Here is a 25,269-nt window from a genome sequence, read left to right as displayed (position 1 = left end):
TTACAGGCCTAAGTTTATTAGTTTCTTTATTTCGTTACAAATTTACTTTGTTAGTTTATATTTATGTTGCTAGTTGAAATACAATTCTATTTTACATTGCAAAAATTTTGCTTGCTAGTCTCTTGTTTGCCTATATTTTGGTGCATCAGGTTTTATCATACAAACTATGTTTAAATTGTTGTGTTCGTCAATTCAATGAGAAACTTGTTTCACTTATTATCGATGACTTTATTTTATTTTGATATTCGACATATTGTGTCTAAAGTTGTGGATTATGTTATGATCATACTATAAAGTTTGTTTTACGAACAATCACATTTATCTATTGTATTTTTGTATATGTTTCCTGATCGAATCTCAACACCAATTTCATATTATGCAATATAAATATTGATCTCAATTCAATGATAAAAATCCAATGAATAAAGTACGAACCATGCAATTTGAAACGACAATATGATTCTATCAAATTATTTATATTATTCTATAATATATGAAAAAAAATACTACAATAATTAACTGACTTTTCATCTCCATATATTCACCTCTTTAACACAATATATATATATATATATATATATATATATATATATATATATATATATATATATATATATATATATATATAAGTAAGTCTCATGAGAGACCGTCTCACGGATCTTAATCTGTGAGACGGGTCAACCCTACCCATATTTACAATAAAAAGTAATACTCTTAGCATAAAAAGTGATACTTTTTCATGGATAACCCAAATAAGAGATCCGTCTCACAAATACGACCCGTGAGACCGTCTCACACAAGTTTTTGTCTAAGTATAATAATAATAAATCATACAAATATATTAATGTATGTTACGAAATCTTAGTTTCTCGTTAATAAATCATCTATTCTCAACCAACTCAATATTATCCATAATTTATTTAAGTTGTAATTGAAGCTAAATATAGTCCTAGTTGTTAAATGTTAAAATATCTACGCTTGTATATACTTTCGAGTGGTTATTGATAAATAATAAACTTTTAATTTAATTAAATAAAATTGTGATTAAACAAAACAATCTCAATTTTGAACTTCAATTAATTATAATAAAAGGAAGAAAAAGAAGCGTATATTGAAAAAAAAATCATATTATTTTCGTTACTCAAATTAATAGTTTTATTACATGTTTATTACCTCAAATAAATGCAAGTCTAGGTAAAGCTACTACAATGAAGAGACACTCAGGCTAGCTTCTTTCCGAGATAAAGACCAACCCAAATTCTCTATTTCTGGCAGTCGAATACGCAGCCAAAATATATAATAAATTGAGTGGATCTCTTGTGAAACGGTCTCACAAATCGTTATCTACGAAACGGGTCAACTCTACCGATATTCACAATAAAAAGTAATACTGTTAGAATAAAAAATAATATTTTTTCATGGATGACCCAAATAAGATCCGTCTCACAAAATACGACCCGTGAGACTGTCTAACACAAGTTTTTACTTAATATATTATATGTATGTAGCACAAATGTTAGGTGTCTAGATTTATATCAGTCTTTTTTTCTAGAGTAGACCAGATAAGTAGATATCATAAACTAAATAAAGAGTAATATTAATATATTATTAGCCTAAATTAAACTATTTAGAAACGAGATGAATCAGGTGCTTATACATATATTTTTTTGAATAAACAAAAGGGCACTCTGGAAAAGATGACACGGTGGCGATCCAAGTCAGCGCCGTGGGCTTGCCCACGCCGACCAGGTCCCGTCCGATATTGTTTCAATTGACTTTATTATTAATTTTTTACCATATTTGGAATAATTAATTACACGTGTTGAGATTATTTCTTTTCGATTTCAAGTATATATGATATTGGCTTATGAACCATTTCATGTATTGTGGATGTGTAAACATGGTACTGATGGATTTATCTTCGTTGGAAGATAAAATCGATATAGACGAGCTTATATTGAATTTAACTAATGAGATTATAAGAGATTGGTTGGTTATGAGGTTTTCTTTCGTGCGAGTCTTGTTGTTTAGAGAGTAGAAAATCAAAGTCTCGATTTGTATTGAAATAACTTCACAAACTTAAGGTGTTTAGAAAGGGATTAAGAGTGAATTTTTTTTTTTGTTTTTAGTATCATGATAATTATATTAAGTTGATTAATAGCATATTAAGAATAAAAACATACACATGTTAAGAATAAATGCATAAATTTTTTTCTTTTTAAATCATGTTAGAATCATTATTTATGATCAAACGCAATTGTTGAACGCCCTGGTTGCAAATTATTTTTTTTAAAAAAAATAAACGTCTGCATGCGTCAGCAAACGATGTGAGAGGTGGACTGCCTTGGCACATGACCCACCCCACATTACCACTTTATATATACGAGTAAAAAATACATACGCGTTATATGTGTTATTATTAGTTTTAATTTGATTAAATAATATTAAATATTTAATATGAAATTATTTTCGATTTATAAGAATTGTTTGATTTAAAAGAGAAGTTTTGTGTATATTTTTTTTATGTAAACTATGGAGTGAATTGAGGAGATTTTTAGGGTAAGAAGAATACTTATGAAATTAAATATTTTAGTGTCCTTTATGATAGTTATTCAGGGTCTCACACTTAATAATATAGTATATATATTTTATTTCGTTTTAATTTAATTCTTTTTAAAAACAATTCAAATATTTTAATATTTATTTTTAAAAATAAAAAAAACATTATAATGGTTGATTTTTTTAAAAAAAATAAAAAAATTATTTGAATGATTATTTAACGGCTATTTTAATTAAAAAAACTCAAATATTCATCTATAAATTTTCGCACATCCAAAAAATTATTCAAATATCAAAACACATTATGGTACATCATACAGGCAAAAATTGTGTGAGACGGTTTCACGGGTCGTATTTTGTGAGATGGATCTTTATTTGGATAATCCATTACAAAGTATTACTTTTTATGCTAAAAGTGTTACTTTTTATTGTGAATATGAGCAGGGTTGACCCGTCTCACAGATTGAGATCCGTGAGACGGTCTCACATGAGAGCTACTCCATCATAAAGCACTCCAAAAAAATCTTCTCTCATTATTTTCTTCATCTCAATTTTATACTAAATAATGTATAAATAATAATAATTTAAATTGTGTGAATATATTTGAAATTGTATTTATTTAATGTAAAATAAGAATAAAGATGAATGAGTAGACAACGAGACCTACATTAACGAATGTTGATGTTAAAATGAATGTGAGAGAATATATGCATTAATATAATGTAAATGTGGTATGTGAATCTCAAAATTTTTGATGAGATGATTTGTATTATAGCCCGAATCAAAGTGAATCTCCTAAATCTTATGTATTTAATTAATATTAGTTTTTGATTTAATATGACCCGTGAGACCGTCTCACACAAGTTTTTGCTTATATCTTATGTATTTAATTAATATTAGTTTTTGATTTAATAAGTAATTCTAGATGGTATGAAAAAGTTTAATGCAAAAAATTAGTGAATTATTTAATGAATTAACAGATGAATTATTGATTAGTCACTTATAATCTCTAATGTGCGTCGCTTTTGAAACATGAATTATGTTTTCGATACCTTGTTTATTGGGTTTTCATGAAAATATGAGAATAACTATGATGTTGTCCCATTTGATAAGTTTCAGTTCTTTTTTTTTGTTTTGGAAATTTGTGTAGGTTATTATTTTTAGAATGGAACAATATCCTCGTGTGATATTCCAGGTTTGTTCTTATCTTATTTTATTTTCCAAAAAGAATATTATGATGATTATTCTATCAAAATTAATTGTGGAAGTCTTACTTGTTGTAATAGACTTGGTATCTTGGGAGATACTGCTGAAAAAGTGGGAAGTAGCTGTTGAAATAAATAAAGTTAGGTCCTTAGCATTCTTGGATGCTATGTAAAAAGAGTTTGTTGTAATTAACTGTTGTATCCGTTCCTATTCTTATGGTATTTTCCTGTTATTAGGAGTCAGTTGTAATACTCCTTAGTTTTGTGGTCTGATACATTTATTAGCCTTGTATATGTATGGTTTCACAACGAATGAATAACACAAATTATTATTCACAAAATAAGTGTCTTTCTACATGGTGTCAGAGCCATGGAGACCTCAAAATCTGATAAACCTATCTCGGACGCTAACATATCACCTTCCACATCCAACACTTCCCAAACCTCCGAACACTTCACACATCAAATCACATACCACAATTATTTGCAATGGTCTCATCCCGTGCTCATGTTCATTTGTGGAAGAAGCAAGGAAGACTTTCTTATGGGTGTTGCCAAGGCGCCAAAACCCGAGGACTCTGCATACAAAGCTTGGAAGACAACCGACAACTTGATCAAATCGTGACTCATTGGATCGATGACTGAAGAGGCGAGTATCAACTTCCTTCTCTGCCATACAGCTGCAGATACCTGGGAAACAGCCATGCTAACCTACTCCAGCTCAGTAAACACCTCAGAGCTCTTCGCAACTTAAAGCCAGGTGTATGAAATGCGCCAAGGAGACCTAAGTACTACACAATACTACAACAATTTAACAAGACAATGGCAGAAAATCGACTTGTACGACACATACAACTGGACATGCCCAAAGGACAGATCACTATTTAGTAAGATTGTTGAAACAAAGAAGGTCTTCAAATTCATATCAGGTCTTAACAAAGTGCTTGGTGAGCTATGAGGACGAGTTTTCAGCATCAAGCCACTGCCACCTCTCAGGGAAGTCTTCTCTATGATTTGTCATGAAGAAAGCCGTCAAAAGGTAATGATGGGAGGATCACCAGGTTCTACTAGGAGTTCGAATGCTGAAGGGTTTTCCCTCAGGCACATGCTGCAAGCACCAGCGGTGATAACTGAACCCGCAAGCCATGACCCTATTGTGATCACTGCCAAAAACCCAAGCCATTATCAAAAGATAAAGTGCAACCTATTGTCTGTTCACAAACTCAACAATGATAACAAATGGTTAACTTGGTTTAATTCTCGTTCATGTGTATTTCAGGAGCAGGACAAGGGGATGACAATTGGATGTGCTGATCACCACAATGGGCTATACTTTCTCAAAGCCAATCACAATCAATCTGCCGTGTGTCAAACCAGTTCTAACAAAGCCATTATCAAATAACTTTTCTTATCTTTCATCCACTAATAATCATGATATTATGAATTTACATTATTGTTTAGGACATCCAAATTTTTTATACTTTGCACGGTTATTTCTATTTCATAATAAGAATGCAAAAGATTTTTTTATGTGATGTTTGTTAGTATAATAAACACACTCGAAGCACTTATGCACCAAGATCATATATTGCATCTAAACCATTTCGATGATTCATTGTGATATTTGAGGGTCCTATAAGGTATCTAATCTCACAGATACTAGATGGTTTATATTACTCGTTGATGACCACACTCGGTTATCTTGGGTGTAACTCGTGAAGGAGAAATCAGAAGCCTATCATTTGTTCAAACAATATCATGTCATGGTTACCAACCAGTTTAATTCAAACATCAATATATCTCATATTGACAATGCATGCGAATCCTATACTAATATTCTCAGCCAATAATTTAGATCAAATGGCATTATTCAATCCAGCTCCTATGCCAAAACACCACATTAAAACGACATTGTTGAACGGAAAATAGACATCTCCTAGATGTGGCACGTTCTATCTTGATCACCATGAATGTTCCCAAGCATTTCTGTGGGAAGTTGTACTTATAGCTGCCTTCCTCATTAATCGCATGCCATCTCGAGTACAAAATTTCTAAATTCCTTGCCAACTCTTGCTAACCATATTCTCAAAAAACTGTCTACTTTCTATTATTCTACCTAAGGTTTTCGGTTGTTCCGTGTTTGTTTGGCTACTCCCCAACCCAGAAAGGATATCGGTGTTACTCTCCTGGACTTCGAAAATTCTTTGTGTCCATGGATGTTACATTCTTCGAAGACACGCCATATTATCATGCGACTGGTATTCAGGGGGAGAACCGACATGAATCCCAGTCACAGCCTCCAACAACATACTCAGATCACCTCTCATGAGCTCCACGAGTTTGACCAGCCACTCCCTACCAACAGAGACACTTCTCATCTTCAACAACAAAATCGTCAGCCCATGTCCAATCTTCATCACCAGCGACTCCCGTCTCTGAATCACATGAACAAGGTATTATTCTATCTGAGGCTGATACTACTGTTGAACAGGTTGGTCTGGAGTTACCAATAGCCTTGATAAATCCATCTCGGTCATGTGATCCATATCGCATGAATGATTATATATATTATAGCAATATCTCACACTCCTTCCGAGCATTTGTGACACATCTTGACCAGGTGCAGATACCCAACAATGTGGATGAAGCCCTCAAATCTCCATATTGGAAACAAGCTGCAGAAGAAGAAATCCATGCTCTGGAAATGAATGACACATGGCATATCACAAGCTTGCCACCCAAGAAACGTGCAGTAGGCTGCAAATGGATATTCACAATCAAACACAAACCAGATGGCTCGGTGGATAGGTTGAAGGCACGCCTAGTGGCAAAGGGGTATACTCAGGCATACGGCGAGGACTATGGAGAAACATTCGCACATGTGACCAAGTTCAATACCGTGCAGGTTATCCTATCCCTCACAGCCAATCTTGACCGGCCTTTCATCAGCTTGATATAAAAAACGCCTTCCTTGACGGAGATCTTGAAGAAGAAGTGTACATGAGAATACCTCCTGGGTTCCATAGTGAGATCAGCAGTGAGAATGTGTGCAGACTCAAGAAATAGTTATATGGACTCAAAAAATCTCCAAGAGCTTGGTTCGGGAGATTCTCAAAGGTACTAAAAAACATCAATTATATTCAAAGTCATGCCGATCATACCCTATTCACTAAGCATTCAACATGTGGTAAATGCACGATCTTGATCATGTACGTGGACGAGATTGTTATCACTGGAGATAACGAAAGTGAGATTGCGGCATTGAAGAACACACTCGCTTTCGAGTTCGAAGTAAAAGATCTTGGAACATGATGTATTTCTTGGGAATGGAAGTGGCTCGCTCAAAGAAATGGATCACTATATCACAACAAAAATATACTCCGGATTTGCTCAGACAGACAGAGATGCTAGATTTCAAACCAGCCTCTATCCCAATGGATCCCAATATCAAACTAAGTGTACGAACATATGAGAAGTCAATAGACAAGGGGAGATATCAGTGCTTAGTGGGCAACTTGACATATCTTGCTCATACAAGGCCCGAAATCGTATTCTCAGTGTCTATGGTGAGTAGGTTCATGAGTAACCCGTCAATCACACACATAAATGCAATATTGACGATTCTCTGATACTTGCAAGGCTCCACCGGGTTGGGATTGTTCTTCCAGAAGATAGTGGAATGAGATATAGTAATGTTCACGGATTCCGAGTGGGCAGGTTCAATCTCTGATCGAAAATCTACATCAGGGATGTGCTCATATGTCTGGGATAATTTAGTTACGTGACAGAGTAAAAAGCAGACAGTGGTAGCTCGTAGTAGTTCAGAGACTGAACTGCGGTCACGAGCAACTGGAGTATGTGAGGGTATTTGGCTGAGACAATTACTAACTGATCTTCGAGTTCTTGTAACCAGTCCCATCACCATGTACTGTGACAATCAAGCTGCCATCAGTATCTCAAAAAACCCCGTCCAACACGTTCACACCAAACACATAGATATTGATCGGCATTTTATCAATGAGAAGGTCGGGGATATGTGTTACATTCATTCCCAAATGCAAGCTGCTGATATTCTTACTAAGCCTCTTCATCCACCTAACTTCTATGACATGCGAAGCGAGCTTGAGTTGTTAGATATTTACAATCAAGCTTGAGGGGAAGTCTTGAAATATATAGAGTTAGGTCCTTAGCATTATTGGATGCTACGTAACAAGAGTTTGTTGTAATTAGTTGTTGTATTCTTTTCTATTCTTATGGTATTTCCCTATTATTAGGAGTCAGTTGTGATTCTTCCTAGTTTTGTGGTCTGATACATTTCTTAGTCGTGTATATGTGTGGTTTCACAATTAATGTATAACACATTATTATTCACAAAATAAGTGTTCTTCTACAGTAGCAAGTAGGTGTGAAGAGAAATTTGGAGACCGGGATTTCAAAAAAAGTTCCAGTACAATCTATTAATTCTATTGTGGATTAATGGGAGGTTAGATTATTTGTTGGTCAAGTCGTCAAAAGTGTTGAAGATGCATATCTACTATATTGTAAATATGCACATGCTAACGGACATTATTTTCCTGGAACTAATGAATTTCAAGCTAAAGAGTTCAAATGTTCTTGTGAAGGCGGTAAAGATGAAAAATGTTTCAACGAAATAATAGTAAGCCGATATATAGGACTACATGTAAAGCAAAACTTATGTTGCTGTTGAACAAACACATTTGTTGATATCATCATGTGGTATTTCATATACACAAAAATCTAATTTAGAGGCAATGATAAATACTGAGATATCGATGGCTAATGGAGTATCTTATATGGAAGCTGAAGCACAAGGGCCACTAAATTTGAGATTTATTAGAAAATATGCATATGATCACATTGGTCGTATAAGAAACCATGCACAAGTTGATAATGAAGATGCTTCCGCGTTGCTTCAATATTTCATAAATAAGTCGAACATCGAGTCTCAGTTTCATTGGAATGTTCACTTAGATGATGACTATATGATCATGAATAAGTCAAACATAGCTTTAATAGTGATTCAAATTTCAAAAGACTGTGGCATAAATACATGAGTCATCGTGAATCTGAAAAAGTTTTTGATTCTACATGAAGATGTTTGATTGATAAATATAATCTCAGTGGTCACAAATGGTTAAATAACATGTATATGCTGAGATACAAATGGTCTATTGTATTTAGTAATCACATGTTCAGTTCAGGCCTTCTAGCTACTTCTAGAAACGAGGTCACAAACGTTGTCATGAAAGTAGGTAACAATGTCGCTTCTCTAAATGATTTTATGCTTAATTATGAAAAACACAAAAAAAAGTGGTGTCACGCCCTGAACTTGGGAGCGCGGTATCGGTGTTGTTTTCAAATAAAATTCAAAAACAACCAGCCTCATAATATAGAATTTAACCAAAAACTATTATATTATTTTATGAAAAAATTTGTTCTTATATCCCAAAGTACAAATCATAATCAAATACGTCAGCGAAAGCTAAAACCTATCATCATAGGGACAACAAAAATCAAATAATAGTAGCACTTCTAAATGTCTCCTTTTTCATCAGCCCAAGATTATGTATGCTCATCCTCTTTGAGTTAATTTTCATTCTTATCTGATGAGGGAAATAAGGGAGTGAGTGTTTGGGGAAACGTCCAGTATGTGGGGGCCAACCGTACACCAAAATATCGAAATATACATATAATATGAGTTCAAAAGTGAATTTTCGCAGAACATATCGCAACATGAATCAAGACATATGACAAAGAGAACTCGAAACAAGACATCAAAAAACAAATCAAAGCAAGGCACTGTTATTCATCTCTTTATTTATGGTATACTGATAAGTCCCTAATTGTTACTCCTTTAAGGGGATGGGGCCATATATCGGTTATTATAACCCAACGCATCCGGGTCTTATCTTATCTTATTATGTTTTGGAAATTTTCTTACCACTTTTAATTCGAATCATAACAGTGCATTTTCAAGATTTCATTGAATAATAGAAGAATCATGCGGACGAACATATATGGAATCAAGAAACATGAAACGAGTAGTGTACGATCAAGTTTTCAAAAGCAGAAACATCATTATTTTAAAACACATATCTAAGTCCACTTACTTCGATCTCATATTCATATAGTGGAAATTATTATGGATCATATTCTATCACTTCATGGTATAACTTAAGAATTATATCATAAAGAAATCCTTAAATATCTACAAGTACACAATACCGAATGTATCAACTTGAAAAACGATTATTTTCAGTGCCCTTTAATTCTTGTATCACTACTCTAATGTAATAAAAAGAATGAGAAGATACTAGTATGGAAGGAAATAAGTTGGTGGTGTCAATTTGACAAAATGAAATAAATTGTAATAGTACTTAGTAAATTCGGTGGTGATAAAATATAAGGATTATGGCTTCTCTCTCTAATCTCTTTGTAAGAAAAGTGAAAATGGGTTGGGAGGATTTATATAATACACAAAAGTGACACGAAATGTTGATAATTTTACTAGGAGAAATTATTATTATATTGAAAGAAAATTATGAAAATGAGTTACAACTTTTAAATAATAATAATTTCACAGTAATATTCACATTAATATTGAAATTAAGATAAATCATTAATCGAAAATTAAAATAGTTAATTAACTCAAAAATAGTATATTGTCTTTGAAGATAAAATTTATTATACATAAATCCTTACTCTATGTACCATGAGTGAAACAAAATTGAGTCCCAAAATGAAAATAGAAACCCTAATTTTTGTTTCACTATTAGATAAAAGAAATTTTAAATATATTTTATTTATTATATCGTAAATTTGGTCATGAATATCACAATTGACGTGCAAAGGAAAAGACTGAAGATACTCGTTGTTGTCAAGGGAAAACTTCGGTGATGTTGAATTAGTTCTTTGAATAAAACACTTGTTCAAGTTCCTTCGGCTTTGAGTATAATATTTATCTTATTTTATCACAGGTATGAAATAAGTTCAAAGCTAATTAAAATATTTCAAGTGATTTTCTAGAAATTTTCTCTGTTTTTTCAAGAACATTTTGATAAAGATTGAAATTTGTCCGAGTGAATGTATTTTTTTGGTGGAGCTCTGCTCATTGTAGGAAAATCTTTGGATTTATGTCAAACAATTAATTTATACAAATCTAAAGGATAATTTTAATTTAAAATATTTTTACATATGATCTGAAATAATACATTGTGTAATCGTGCATGTGAAATTATAAAATTGAATAATACAAATGTATCTCTAAATTAAATTTGGTTTTTTATAATCTTAGTGATTAGTTGGAAAATTTTCACTTTGGTATTAATTTCTTAAGATATATGGTGGCCGGGAAGGGGAGTAGTGATCCATGATATTGGAAGCCATCGATTTCTTTTTCAATTCTTTCATGTGATAGATCTGAAAAGAGTCTATGAAGGAGGACCATGGTCATTTGATAATTGTTTACTCCTCCTACACCACTTGAAGCCAGGGGAAACGCCAACCCAGGTACCTTTAAATATTGTAAATTTTTGGGTCCAGGTTTATGACTTGCCTGTAGGATATATGTCAGAAGCTGTTGGTCGACAATTAGGCGACTTCATTGGTACGTTCTTGGAATATGATATCAATAATAATACTGGAGTTTGGAAAGCATACATGCGTGTGCGGGTTGCCATTGATGTTCAAAAACCTGTGAAGCGGCTTAAGAATATTCGAAAGTGTTGAGCGTTTTCCTACCGCAAGTGTACGGTGTCAAGTTTTAGTACTGGTTAGAGTACAGATATCGATCCCACGAGTAGTGTGTGCAAAATTGTATATCAATTTTTGTAATTAAAATAGTCTCAACTTTATTTAGAGAAATTGAATAAACGGTTGGTTTGGTTGAATGAATTAACTGAAAACAATGAAGTAATTAAGTCACCGAATCGAGAGATAATAATGAGAGAAAGTATCTAGAGAAATGATTTCACAAAGTTTCCACGATAACTATTCACAGTTTAATTTATATTCCTAAATTCCAATCAATTAATGGCCAAGAACACTTAGATTGTTTTATTCCCCTTTTCCCAAGTGACGAATAAAGTGTATCTATCAACTTCGATTCAATTATTCCTAATTCGAATCTACATTTCATAGATAAATGCAAACAATGTTCTTACTAAGCCTCGCCAAAGTTATACACCTTCCGAACGCTATAAACATTTAACGATGTGTCTCTAATGATCTATAATCCTAGTCCTTCTCCCGAGTTATAAGATTAATCAAACAACAAACAATTTATGGCCAGTAAATTGCAGTGCAGTAAACGCAGAGAACACAATTAAACGAAAGCGGAATTCAATCACATAAACAACGGTGTCAAGTCATCGTATCAACAGAGTTACGTCATTCTCTAGAATGGGAATTTAGTTCATCACGAAATCTAAATAAACACAATGCATGTTTGAAGATTCAGACATTGAGTTACACGAAAATATAAAAACGAAAGATAAAAGACAAATCTGAAGTGTCGTCTCTGTGTCCAGATCCGTCGTTCTTCGTATCTGTGATCGATCTTCGCGTTCCGGATCTTCGTCTCTTGATTTCTCCAGCCCTCCGAGGTGTTTTCTCTACCAAAACGGCTGCCGCATTTCTGACCTAAGAATCGCGCTTTTATAATTTTCTGGAACGCGGCGCGCGCGCGGTGGCGCATGAACTCGCGCGGTGGCGCGGACCGTTCTGCCGTGTGGTGCGTTTGCTCGTGCGCGGTTGCGCGTGAAATCGCGCTTGCGCGCGTTGCTCTCGGATCTGTGCGCGCAGGTGCGCATGAGTTGGCGCGTTGGCGCGCATGCCACTGTCGATCATCTGCACACCATTGCGCGCGGCTGCGCGTGATCTCGCGCAGGCGCGCGCGAGGCTCTGTCCGAGGGTTTGAGTGAACGTGCGCGCAACTGCGCGTGAAGTGGCGCGATGGCGCGCGCACTTCTGTCCCATGGCATATCTTTGCGCGCGGGGTAGCGCAAGAACTCGCGCAGCAGCGCGCATACTTCTGGTCTTGGCAATAGTTGAGCTCTCGATTCGGTTCTGTTTTCTCGATTCACTTGGTTGCGTATCCACTATCTTCTCCATTCCTGAAATGACAACAAAAACAACCAAAAACGCATAATTCTGTTCGAAACAAGCATAATTCAAAATGGGTTCTAATATAAATTAAGTGCAAATCTTGCACTTATCAAACCCCCCAAACTTGAACTTTTGCTAGTCCCGAGCAAAATGAGATAAAAACAGGAAGTTGATTAACAAGAAAAAAAACTCTTAAAAGTCATGGATTCGCAAGAAGTGATATTGGCCTCAGATTTTATCCATTTAATGTAATTCACGATTTCCCAAGAGTCACGTGTGTGTGTGATATGTCAATGTTTATTTACCCAATCGAATGCTCAAATAAAGTTGTCATACCCATTCGCCTTACAAACTCAAGAAATCATCAGCTCAGTGCAGCTCACATTTCATTAAAATACAAATTCACATTCATAGATCACAAAGGTCTTTATCGGTGTTCAATTGGCTCAATAAATATTCAACAGAAGTATACCAAAGATGAAATCACACCATGAGATGCTTGCATGCAAGTGATTAAAGTCTATACTCGTTGACAATGTTTTTCAGGTATCCATAGGCTTGACTTGAACAACTTTTCTCCACTAGTATATTGGATAAATGTGACAAGGTTAATAGGTCTTGTAGGCTTGTAACGTTAGGCCACGGCTCATGGCTACAATAAAAGGTATGGAATTCAAAATTTGAGAGAAATAATCGAATCTTTGTCAGGTTCGCTAGCATTTCATTCACCATCTCTTTATTGTTTTCTTCCCAATCATATCCTCTATTTTCCACTTTTTTCTTTTTCACCACTTTTGTGTGATCCTTTTCATTGTTTTTTTTTATTCCTCTTTTCTTTGCCAACTCCTTTTCGCACACTTTACTTTTTCTTTTTCTTTTCAAAGAGCATCTGAATCATTACAACACCAATGAATTTATTTCTCTCAAAAGCAGGCAGGAAATTAAGTGTATAAGCTTCATTTGGTAGTTGCTGTGGGATATAGAATAGATACAAGTGGGGGCTAATTGTATGTCATTGACACACACCACTTGATTTTTTAGTAGGCTCAAAATGGGACACTAGGGATATTTCATGTTCATTTGGTAGGCTCGAAGGCTCAACGGTTTCAAAGATCGCCTAAATCATTCCTATGTCACATATTATCCGTATTTCGCCTCGAAAAGTGTTCAAACAAGTTCTAGCTTACCGTCAATCCATTAGTCAACTCATACAAAATAGTCACATGCAAATTTCAATAAAAATGGTAGATGAAATAGGTGCACGAAGAAAATTTAAGCATCTCAATTAACTTGAAGCTCAAAGGGCTACAACTGACAGTAAACAAAGAACACAGGCCCAAAGATATTGTGAAAGACTGCCTAGATCATTTCTATGTTTGTGAAAGTGTCAATCAATGTCATGCAAGAATTACCAAGAATCAGATATATGTCGTCTATTTAGCATCACATGCATACAACTTGTCTCTAAGCAACAATAGTATCAATAAACACGACAGTGCAAAATATTTGTGACTCCTAGGTTCTCATGAACACATATAAATCTCATGACCACAATTCAATTTTCATCATCGGCCACACGGTTTACTTATCCATGACTTTTCCTATCAAATCTAGCATGCAATAAAAAAAATCAAACTAACTACTGATCGATAAAACAAAAAATTAAAAAATTTGCAGAAAAATTCTAACAAGCAATGAGCAACGCAATTTTACCCTCCCCCAAACTTGAAGTATGCATTGTCCTCGATGTATAGAAATAAAGAACACAACACATACCTCGCGCACGAGTGTCAAAACTCGGGCGCTCGAGTTGTTGTCCGCAGCATCTGAGTCATCCATTTCCATGGGCTGCGGAGGTGATAGATCTGGTGGTGGGTAAAATTAACAACTAATGACGTAAAATAAAATAAAATAATAAAAAAAATGAATGCTAAAGAAAATAAATTGTGGGTTGCCTCCCACACAGCGCTTGGTTTAACGTCATCAGCCCGACTATACCAATCCTGTTCATGGTGGATCGTATGATATCTTGGATGCCTTTATTTCCACCAGCTGACCTTCAACTTCCATGGTCATATTTCCTCGTTTCACGTCAATAATAGCTCCAACAGCAGCCAATAATGGTCGTCCTAGAATGACATGAACGTTTTGACTGTTCTGAATATCAAGTACCACAAAATCTGCTAGAAGCCTTATTTTATCAATCTTAAGTTCAACATCTTCCACAGCACCCAGCGGTGTCCTGACCGATTTATCTGCCATTTGCAAGCTTAGTCCTGTGGGCTTTATCTTGCTCAATCCAAGTTTCTCGTAAAGAGAACTTGGCATTATATTCACGCTCGCTCCTGAATCACAGATAGCATTTTCCACCAATTTACCCCCTATTTCACATGGTACTACAAATTCTCCGGGGTCTTGTAGCTTCTGAGGGGGATTTCCTTGCTTCTCCTTATAATCTCCTCCATTAAATGCCACATCTTCCTGCTCTGCAGACTGAATATTAGAATGTAGGGTCTTGAGATCTTCAAGACTTTTTTTCTTTTTAAATTCAGCTTGTAATTGTAAAAATCTCTGAGGGTAGGGAAGTAAGGAAATATCAATGCATTGATTTAAATCATACCTCTCAGATTTCTTACCTCGGGTTCTTTTGCTTGGAGTTGGCTTCTCATTATGAACATGTGTGAGTTCAACCTCTTTTTCTTCGCTACCTACCACACCAATCTCCTCATGCTGCATAAAAATGGCATTCACCTCTCTCAGATTTGGATCTGCAGTCTTTTGTACTGCGCCCGACGGTTGAGACGTGAGTTGCTTCGTTATCTGCCCAACTTGCGACTCTAGGATTTTCAACGAAGCTCCAATATTTGTCATGTGTGTCTCGAGGTTGTCAAGTCTAGACTCAGTCCTAGCCATCCTCTTGCCAGATTCAGAAACGAATGTCCCAACTAAATCCTCAAATGACGGCTTCCCTTCCCCATTTGATGTATTGAACCCCGGTGGAGGATTCAACACATTCTTATTGTTTGCATATGAAAAATTCTCATGGTTCCTCAAATCAGGATGATAAGTGTTAGGGGGAGGGTTACCTCGATATCCTCCATAGCTTCCAAAGTTTTTGTTGTTGATGTATTGGACTTCTTCAAGAAAATGTGGTTCTTCAACAACAAGCGGTGGTCCCTCAGTGTTTGATGTACTCACTTTATTCATGGTTGCTATCTGTGTAGTCAACGCTGAGACTTGCGCAGTGAGTGATGTGATAGGATCCACAGCATAAACTCCAGCTGTCCTCTGTAATCCTAACCTCTCAGACGGCCATTGGTAGCTATTAATAGTCATCTGCTCAAGTAAGTCATAGGCTTGAGCAGGAGACTTGGCAAAGATCGTGCCACCTGCCGCTGCATCCACAGTTGTACGCGTCTGACCATTCAATCCATTATAGAAAAGCTCGATTTGTACCCAGTCTTCAAAACCATGATTTGGGCACCTCCTCAACAACTCCTTATACCTTTCCCAAGCTTCATACAATTGCTCGAAGTCAGTCTGTCTAAAAGTGCTGATCTCAATCTTTAATTGTGCAGACTTCGCAGTTGGAAAATATTTAGAAAGGAACTTCGTCGCCAGCTCCTGCCATGTCGTGATGCTCCCTAATGGCAGTGATTGGAGCCATCCTCTTGCTTGATCCCTGAGAGAAAAAGGAAACAAGCGCAGTCGAATAATATCATCAGAAACACCATTTATTTTTACCGTGTCCGTAATCTCCAAGAATGTTCTGAGATGTAGATGAGGATCTGCAGTAGTGGCTCCCCCAAACTGGTTCTGTTGAACCATGTTTATCAATGCGGGCTTAAGCTCAAAATTGTTGGCGTTGATGGTTCCTCGAGCAATGCCAGAATAGTGCGTGTTGATCACTGGTCGAAAGTGATCTCTGATTGGTATAGCCTCAGGCGGCATCTGTCTGTCGTTTTCTCTGTTATCAGCCATCGCTTTGATTTCTTCCCTTCTCGCTTTTCTCAATCTTCTCGCAGTTCGTTCGATCTCCGGATCAAAAATAAGCAAATCAGGGCTGTGCGATCTTAGCATGCACTGTCAAACAGAGAAAGTGAATAAGTCAAAAATGAAATAAAATAAAAGCTATAAATTAAAATCTAGACTAATGGTAACAATATTGATATAAATTCAAATATGACACTCCCCGGCAACGGCGCCAAAAACTTGTTGAGCGTTTTCCTACCGCAAGTGTACGGTGTCAAGTTTTAGTACTGGTTAGAGTACAGATATCGATCCCACGAGGAGTGTGTGCAAAATTGTATATCAATTCTTGTAATTAAAATAGTCTCAACTTTATTTAGAGAAATTGAATAAACGGTTGGTTTGGTTGAATGAATTAACTGAAAACAATGAAGTAATTAAGTCACCGAATCGAGAGATAATAATGAGAGAAAGTATCTAGAGAAATGATTTCACAAAGTTTCCACGATAACTATTCACAGTTTAATTTATATTCCTAAATTCCAATCAATTAATGGCCAAGAACACTTAGATTGTTTTATTCCACCTTTCCCAAGTGACGAATAAAGTGTATCTATCAACTTCGATTCAATTATTCCTAATTCGAATCTACATTTCATAGATAAATGCAAACAATGTTCTTACTAAGCCTCGCCAAAGTTATACACCTTCCGAACGCTATAAACATTTAACGATGTGTCTCTAATGATCTATAATCCTAGTCCTTCTCCCGAGTTATAAGATTAATCAAACAACAAACAATTTATGGCCAGTAAATTGCAGTGCAGTAAACGCAGAGAACACAATTAAACGAAAGCGGAATTCAATCACATAAACAACGGTGTCAAGTCATCGTATCAACAGAGTTACGTCATTCTCTAGAATGAGAATTTAGTTCATCACGAAATCTAAATAAACACAATGCATGTTTGAAGATTCAGAAATTGAGTTACACGAAAATATAAAAACGGAAGATAAAAGACAAATCCGAAGTGTCGTCTCTGTGTCCAGATCCGTCGTTCTTCGTATCTGCGATCGATCTTCGCGTTCCGGATCTTCGTCTCTTGATTTCTCCAGCCCTCCGAGGTGTTTTCTTTACCAAAACGGCTGCCGCATTTCTGACCTAAGAATCGCGCTTTTATAATTTTCTGGAACGCGGCGCGTGCGCGGTGGCGCATGAACTCGCGCGGTGGCGCGGACCGTTCTGCCGTGTGGTGCGTTTGCTCGTGCGCGGTTGCGCGTGAAATCGCGCTTGCGCGCGTTGCTCTCGGATCTGTGCGCGCGGGTGCGCATGAGTTGGCGCGTTGGCGCGCATGCCACTGTCGATCATCTGCACACCATTGCGCGCGGCTGCGCGTGATCTCGCGCAGGCGCGCGCGAGGCTCTGTCCGAGGGTTTGAGTGAACGTGCGCGCGACTGCGCGTGAAGTGGCGCGATGGCGTGCGCACTTCTGTCCCATGGCATATCTTTGCGCGCGCGGTAGCGCAAGAACTCGCGCAGCAGCGCGCATACTTCTGGTCTTGGCAATAGTTGAGCTCTCGATTCGGTTATGTTTTCTCGATTCACTTGGTTGCGTATCCACTATCTTCTCCATTCCTGAAATGACAACAAAAACAACCAAAAACGCATAATTCTGTTCGAAACAAGCATAATTCAAAATAGATTCTAATATAATTAAGTGCAAATCTTGCACTTATCAGAAAGCCATGTGGAGATTGGTTCCTCGTACATTTTAAGTATGAATGGCTTGGCTCCTTTTGTTTCTTATGTGGATGTTTAGGACATACAGAATGGTTTTGTGATACCGTCTTCACCATTACAGAAGGGGAAATGAAAAGAGAATGGGGTATATGGTTACGAGCTCCGGATAAGCGTACGGCGAATCTAGAAGGGTCGAAATGGTTGAAAGAAACTAGCTATGAAGGTGGTTCTGACGGTATTGGTGCCAGTGCCGGTGCTATGGCTGACAAGGCGAACGGTGGTGGGTCGAACACAAGTGACAAATTTGTGGCGGGTCAAAATTTGAAAATTATTCCGAATCACATATTTTCTGGAGGGCAGATGACAGCTTCTATGGAAGAAAATCATGGACAAATCATGCATGAACAGAATATGCGTGAATCATGAAGGGTGGCTCTGGTTATCAAATCCCGATAACTAAGCCCACTTATGAGGATTTAAATGAAGGATATGGGCTTGAATTGATGGATGATAGGAAAAGAAGGAGGGCAGCCCAAAAGCATGAAGCCCAACCAAATCATATGGACTTGGATAGCGAGAAAAACACAAGCCATATCGATGAAGAAAATGAGGTACGAAAGGTAACTTTTTTATCAGGAGTTATGATTATCCTTTGCTGGAACTGTCGTGGATTGGGCCACCCACGTGCAGTTCCTACTCTTTGTGAGTTGGTAAGAACTCACAGGCCGGATGTTATGTTTTTGTTTGAAACACTTACGCATACAAATAAGATTGAAGATGTTCGAATTCGATTGGGTTTTGATGGTGCTTTTACAGTGGATCTAGAAGGACGAGGTGGAGGTATCCGTGTGTTGTGGCGGCTATCTAATATCTGCTCAATTGTGGGATATTCAAAAAATCATGTTGATATAGAGGTACATGATACTAAGGTGGGAAAGTGGAGAATGACTGGTTTTTATGGATACCCTGAGCGTTCAAGACGTCGAGACTCGTGGAATCTTCTTCGTAACCTCCATGGACGCTCTAGTATGCCATGGTGTTGTATTGGAGATTTCAATGATTTACTTTATCCGGAGGATAAGAAAGGAAGGGTAGAGCACCCAAGCTGGTTGTTCAGGGGTTTTAGAGAAGTCGTGATGGATTGCAATCTTAATGATCTCCCTCTACAAGGCTACCCTTTTACTTGGGACAGAGGTAAAGGTACTGAAAATGCAAAAGAAGAGAGACTAGATCGAGCCATGGCATCTCATGCATGGATGGATACTCCAATCTCAGATCATTCTCCTATACTTTTGGAAACAGAGGTTATAGTTATGCAGCATGCGGCCAAACGTTTTCGCTTTGAGAATAGATGGCTGTGTGATCCTGAGTTGAGGAGTGTTGTTACGGATTCATGGATGGCATCCACCGGGTTAGATATTCAAAGAGGCTGCATTTCTGCTCTGATGAGTTAATCTCTTGGGGGAGGAAGTTATCTAATGCATTCAGAAAAGATATTGTGGAACATAAAAATACAATGGATGCCCTCAGATCCAAAAATGATAGTTCTTCGGTGGAACAACTAGAAGATGCCAAACACAGATTAACTAGTCTTCTAATCCAACAAGTGATCTACTGGAAGCAAAGGGCCAAAACTTTTTGGTTAAAGGATGGCGACTCAAATACTAAGTTCTTTCAAGCTTCTGCAGCTACGCGTAAAAGGTCCAATAAAATTCAGCAATTGAAAAGTGATAATGGCATATGGGTGGATGACATTTCTGGATTGTGTGACATTGTCAAAAATTACTTCACTGGGTTATTTTCACCAAGTAGAGGGGAATATGAACCTGTTCTCTCAGGATTTAGGCAGTGCATACACTCAGAGGAAAATAATTTTCTGCTGCACCCGTTTGATATAGAAGAATTTAAGTCGGCGCTCTTCCAGATGCACCCAGATAAATCGCCAGGTCCAGATGGTTTTAACCCCGCGTTTTATCAAAAATTCTGGAATGTTATTGGTGAGGATGTGTTTCACTCGTGCTTGACTTGGATGAATCAGTTGGCATTCCCTGACAGTATAAATGACAAAAATATTGTTCTTATTCCTAAGAACGGATCTCCAGAAACATTGAAGGACCTAAGGCCAATTTCTTTATGCAAAGTTATATATCGAATATTGGCAAAGGTTTTGGATAATAGACTCAAAAAAATTCTGCCAAACTTAATTGCTGCTCAACAATCTGCGTTCTTCTCAGGTAGATCTATCTTGGACAATGTTCTTCTGGCCTTTGAAATAATCCATAACATGAAGAGGAAAACGCGAGGGAAAAAAGGAGATGTTGCATTGAAGATTGACATTAGCAAGGCATATGATCGGGTGGACTGGGTTTTCTCGAAGGAATTATGACCAGGTTGGGTTTTGATCCTAAATGGATCAAACTGATCATGTATGCGTTAAAACGGTATCTTATCAAGTGGTGGTAATGATACGTTGGTTGGCCCTATTATCCCATATCGAGGCTTATGCCAAGGTGATCCCCTCTATCCGTAGCTCTTTATCTTATGTGCCGAAGGATTATCGTTCGCTCATTAAGAGAGCTGAATCAAGCAGACTTTTGCATGGGAGCAGAATTTGTATGAAAGCACCTGCGATTAGCCATTTATTATTTGCCGATGACAGCTTTTTCTTCTTTAAAGCCAATGAAGGTGAATGCAAGACAATGAAAGAAATCTTAATCACTTATGAGAAGGCATCTGGGCATGCTGTAAACTTTGGAAAATCAGGGATATTATTCAGTAACAATGTCTCTGAGGAAAACAAAGACACGATCTCAAGCACTCTTGGTGTGGTGCAGCCCCTCAATACAAGACGCTATCTTGGCCTCCCGTCATTGATTGGAAGGAAGAAAAGATCGATCTTCCAGTATCTACGAGATAGAATGTGGAGGAGGATTCAAGCATGGAGGGGCAAACCACTCTCACAAGCTGGAAGAGAAGTCCTTATTTAAGCGATGGCTCAAGCGATACCAGCTTACTGTATGGGCACTTTCCTATTGCATGTATCACTTGCTGATGAGCTACAAAGGATGCTAAACTCGTCCTGGTGGGGTTCGAAAAAGAATGGTGGAAGGAGCGTGAATTGGCTAGGATGGAATAAAGTTTGTGCTGCCAAGGAAGTTGGCGGTCTTGGTTTTCGTGATCTCCACAATTTCAATTTAGCCATGCTCGGGAAAAAAAGGTGGAAATTTCTATCCAATCCGGATGCTCTAATTTGCAAGGTTTTCAAAGCTAAACACTACCCTAATGGGGATTTCTTAAATGCAAAACTTGGGAATAATCCAAGCTTTGTTTGGAAGAGTATCTGGAGCTCACGAGTATTGCTTGAAAAAGGAATCAGGTGGAAGATTGGAGATGGGAGGAAAATACGGGTTTGGAATGAACCTTGGTTGCGAGAAGCTAGTAATATGCGGATTGAATCCCCGCCTCTCCCAGATATGTCTGATTTTCTAGTACATGATCTTATGGTACCAGGTCACAAAGAATGGGACGTCGAGCTCTTACATGAACTCTTTAACGAAAGGGATATCACACAAATAACTAACATTCCACTGGTGGGTTCGAACCATGAAGATGTTCGTATTTGGCATTCTTCAGAAAATCAAGTTTATACTGTCAAGTCGGGTTACAAGATGGCGATGGATATCAGCTTGAATGCAGAAATACAAGAACAAGAAGGATGGAAGAAATTATGGGCATTAAAACTGTAATGCCCCAGATTCGACGAATGTCCTCACTGTACCAAGACGATTCTTTCCAGCGTGCTTATGTCCTCACTCACACGCACTTTAAGAAACTTCCCAGGAGGTCACCCATCCCAAAATTGCCCCAAGTCAAGCACGCTTAACTTTAGAGTTCTTATGTGATGAGCTACCGAAAAGAAGATGCACCTTCGTGATATGAGTAGTACAAATCAAATCTTTTAAGCCCTCTTCAACTGTACAGTCCATTACATTGAACAGTCTCGGAATCCCTCTCATTCCCATGTGGGTCGGTTCATTCATGTTCCCTCCACCTAGAAGCCTGCCAGGAGCCGCTCATTGTCCGTGCAACTGATGGCACCGGTGATCACCCCCCGCCCTCTTCGGCCCCGGGCCTCACATGCCCACCAGCTTCCGCTTGGTTCGTCCCCGAACCACACCGTAATAAGAGAGGTCGGCTCTGATACTACTGTAACGCCCCAAATTCGACGACTGTCCTCACTGTACCAAGACGAGTCTTTCCAGCGTGCTTATGTCCTCACTCACACGCACCCTGGGAAGCTTCCCAAGATGCGTGTGAGTGAGGACATAAGCACGTTGGAAAGACAGCTTCCCAGGGTGCGTGTGAGTGAGGACATAAGCACGCTGAAAAGACACGTCTTGATACAGTGAGGACAGTCGTCGAATCTGGGGCGTTACAAAAACTACCGCCGAAAGTGAAGATATTTTTGTGGAGGCTAGGGAGAAACTGTCTACCTTTGAAGGACAATCTTAAAAAAAAAAGAGAATCCTGGTGCCTCTGGTATGCAGTTTGTGCAATAAGGTATAGAAAATAATTGGCACATATTCATCTCATGCCGGTTTGCACAAGCTTGTTGGCGTAAGTCCAAGATTTTTGATATGATTGAGTCTTCTCTACCGAAAGCAGATTCTTTCACTGAGCTTTTCTTCATGTTGCTGTCACAGATGAAAGGATTTAAACAATCTAAATTTTGTATGGTACTCTGGAACATTTGGCGACAGCGAAACAACAAAGTTTGGAACGATACATATAATGATCCATCCACAATGGTTCGACTTGCACTAGAATTCGTTTGTGACTGGTTGAGAGCCAAGCAAATATCCCAAGAAAAAACTGTTGTACATAGCATGGATAGTGGCTATCCTGATTGGCATAAGCCACCCTGACTATCTATAAAGTGTAATGTGGATGCAGCATTCTTCCCTTCCGATCAAAAGATAGGCATTGAATGCATCTTACGTGATGAAAATGGTATGTTTTTTAGGTGTCGAACCTGTGTTATTGTTGGGGTGTTTATTATTAAAGAGGGTGAAGCCATGGGTCTTCTTGAAGCGTTATCTTGGGTCCGCAGACTGGGGTTGAAGAAAGTGTACTTTGAAATGGATGCAAAGTTGGTGGTGGAGGCGATTAAATCTTCTGACATTGGTATTTCAGAATTGAGTGGGTCTCATGTGAGACCGTCTCACGGATACTAATATGTGAGACGGGTCAACCCTACCCATATTCACAATAAAAAGTAATACTCTTAGCATAAAAAATTATACTTTTTCATGGATAACCCAAATAAGAGATCCGTCTCACAAATTCGACCCGTGAGACCGTCTCACACAAGTTTTTGCCTTCAGAATTTGGGTCTATCGTGCAAAACTGTAAAGATATAATTAGATGTGAGCACGAGTTTTCAATTAGTTTTATTCGGCGACATGGGAACGAGTGTGCTCATGCACTAGCAAAAGCTTCTTGTTCTTATGCTAGTCCAATGGTGTGGAGTGAACCTCCGGATTGTGTTACTTCTTTGTTAAGCCACTATTGTAATAATTCATCCCATTATTAATAAAATATCTTGTTTAGCCTTAAAAAAAATCAATTAAATATAAAGTAAACTATTAATTATCATGTAAAAAAAACTTATAAAAATAGACTTTAACTTTTCATTTAAAAATTACTTAAGATTTTCATTTTAAAAAACGCGTTAATTGTGGTCACAATGGAAAATGAGTGTTAAAATTGGTCGCCTCTTTAAAATTAAGAGTGGTCAAATAATCAAAAATAAACATAAGATAAAAAAACTTACATGAAGATCCTTATCTCGAGCCTTTTAATCAACATTTTCCCTCGGAAATTGAAGAAGAAGAGATAAATCTTAGACCTCATACATTTTCCTTCTAGAATTTTATTTTTTCAGTGCAGCACCAGAACCATCCGGAAAAAGCTTACATGAAGCATTTCATTTTATCAAGTCAAAAAGATCGAATATGAACATTCAGAAGTTCATCAAAGATCCTCCAGAGAATGAAACACATCTCGTTTCATCACTCACTGAAAATGATAGCTCCTCTCGATGAACATGGAAATGGAGATATGAGTCTCTCACATAGATAGACAAAGTTAAATTTCCATTTAAGTTTTATCAAAACTCTGTAAATAGATCTTTTCTGTTAAACATCATGACGGGAAAAACTACAAGTTTTGCATAAGTCATATTTGAAAAGAAAAGAAATCTTTTGCGGAACAATAAGCTGCTAGAGAGTAAAGAAACTCGCCGAAAAGTTTACAACGTGGCTCATATTAGAAGATGGTCAAAAGACATCTGTCCAAAATGCTCGAACCAGAAATAACCAAAATTCGTGAAAGGTTTTGAGCCAATATCTGACCAAAAACATATAGTAGAAACAAATCTAAGTGGTGAAGGACCACACAAATCATTTTTTCCCTCGAGACCATACAAAAAAGAGATTCCCCGACAAAGTTAAAGAAAGCATGTGATCCAATCACTCCATTAGTAGAACATAAACCACTCAACCACTACAACATCTTCATTTTATTTCAAAATAAAACTTGTAATATTTTTTTCAATATATGTGTATTATAATTTCAACTACAATAATTAGATAAACAAGTTCATACTCTT

The 25,269-nt window shown here is 37.2% G+C and overlaps 2 protein-coding genes across 2 annotated transcripts in view; both read left to right on the top strand.

Moving 5' to 3' along the window:
* Positions 1–25,269, top strand: part of LOC140841162 (protein FLX-like 3) — a 104,600-nt gene that overhangs the window by 12,885 nt on the left and 66,446 nt on the right. The gene's annotated exons all lie outside the window — the stretch shown is intronic.
* Positions 21,590–22,345, top strand: LOC140840671 (uncharacterized mitochondrial protein AtMg00310-like). Its single transcript, XM_073207842.1, has one exon. It carries the CDS (start codon positions 21,590–21,592, stop codon positions 22,343–22,345), a length of 756 nt encoding a protein of 251 aa, XP_073063943.1.

The sequence above is a fragment of the Primulina eburnea genome, chromosome 9 (assembly GCF_022965805.1).
Source record: "Primulina eburnea isolate SZY01 chromosome 9, ASM2296580v1, whole genome shotgun sequence".
Lineage (NCBI taxonomy): Eukaryota > Viridiplantae > Streptophyta > Magnoliopsida > Lamiales > Gesneriaceae > Primulina > Primulina eburnea.
The sequence above is the reverse complement of the archived record's forward strand: the minus strand, read 5'-3'. Positions and strand labels throughout refer to the sequence as shown.

What these genes read in the sequence shown, in the direction of transcription:
- LOC140840671 (XM_073207842.1), top strand. Translation starts at nt 21,590, where the DNA reads ATGGCTCAAGCGATACCAGCTTACTGTATGGGCACTTTCCTATTGCAT.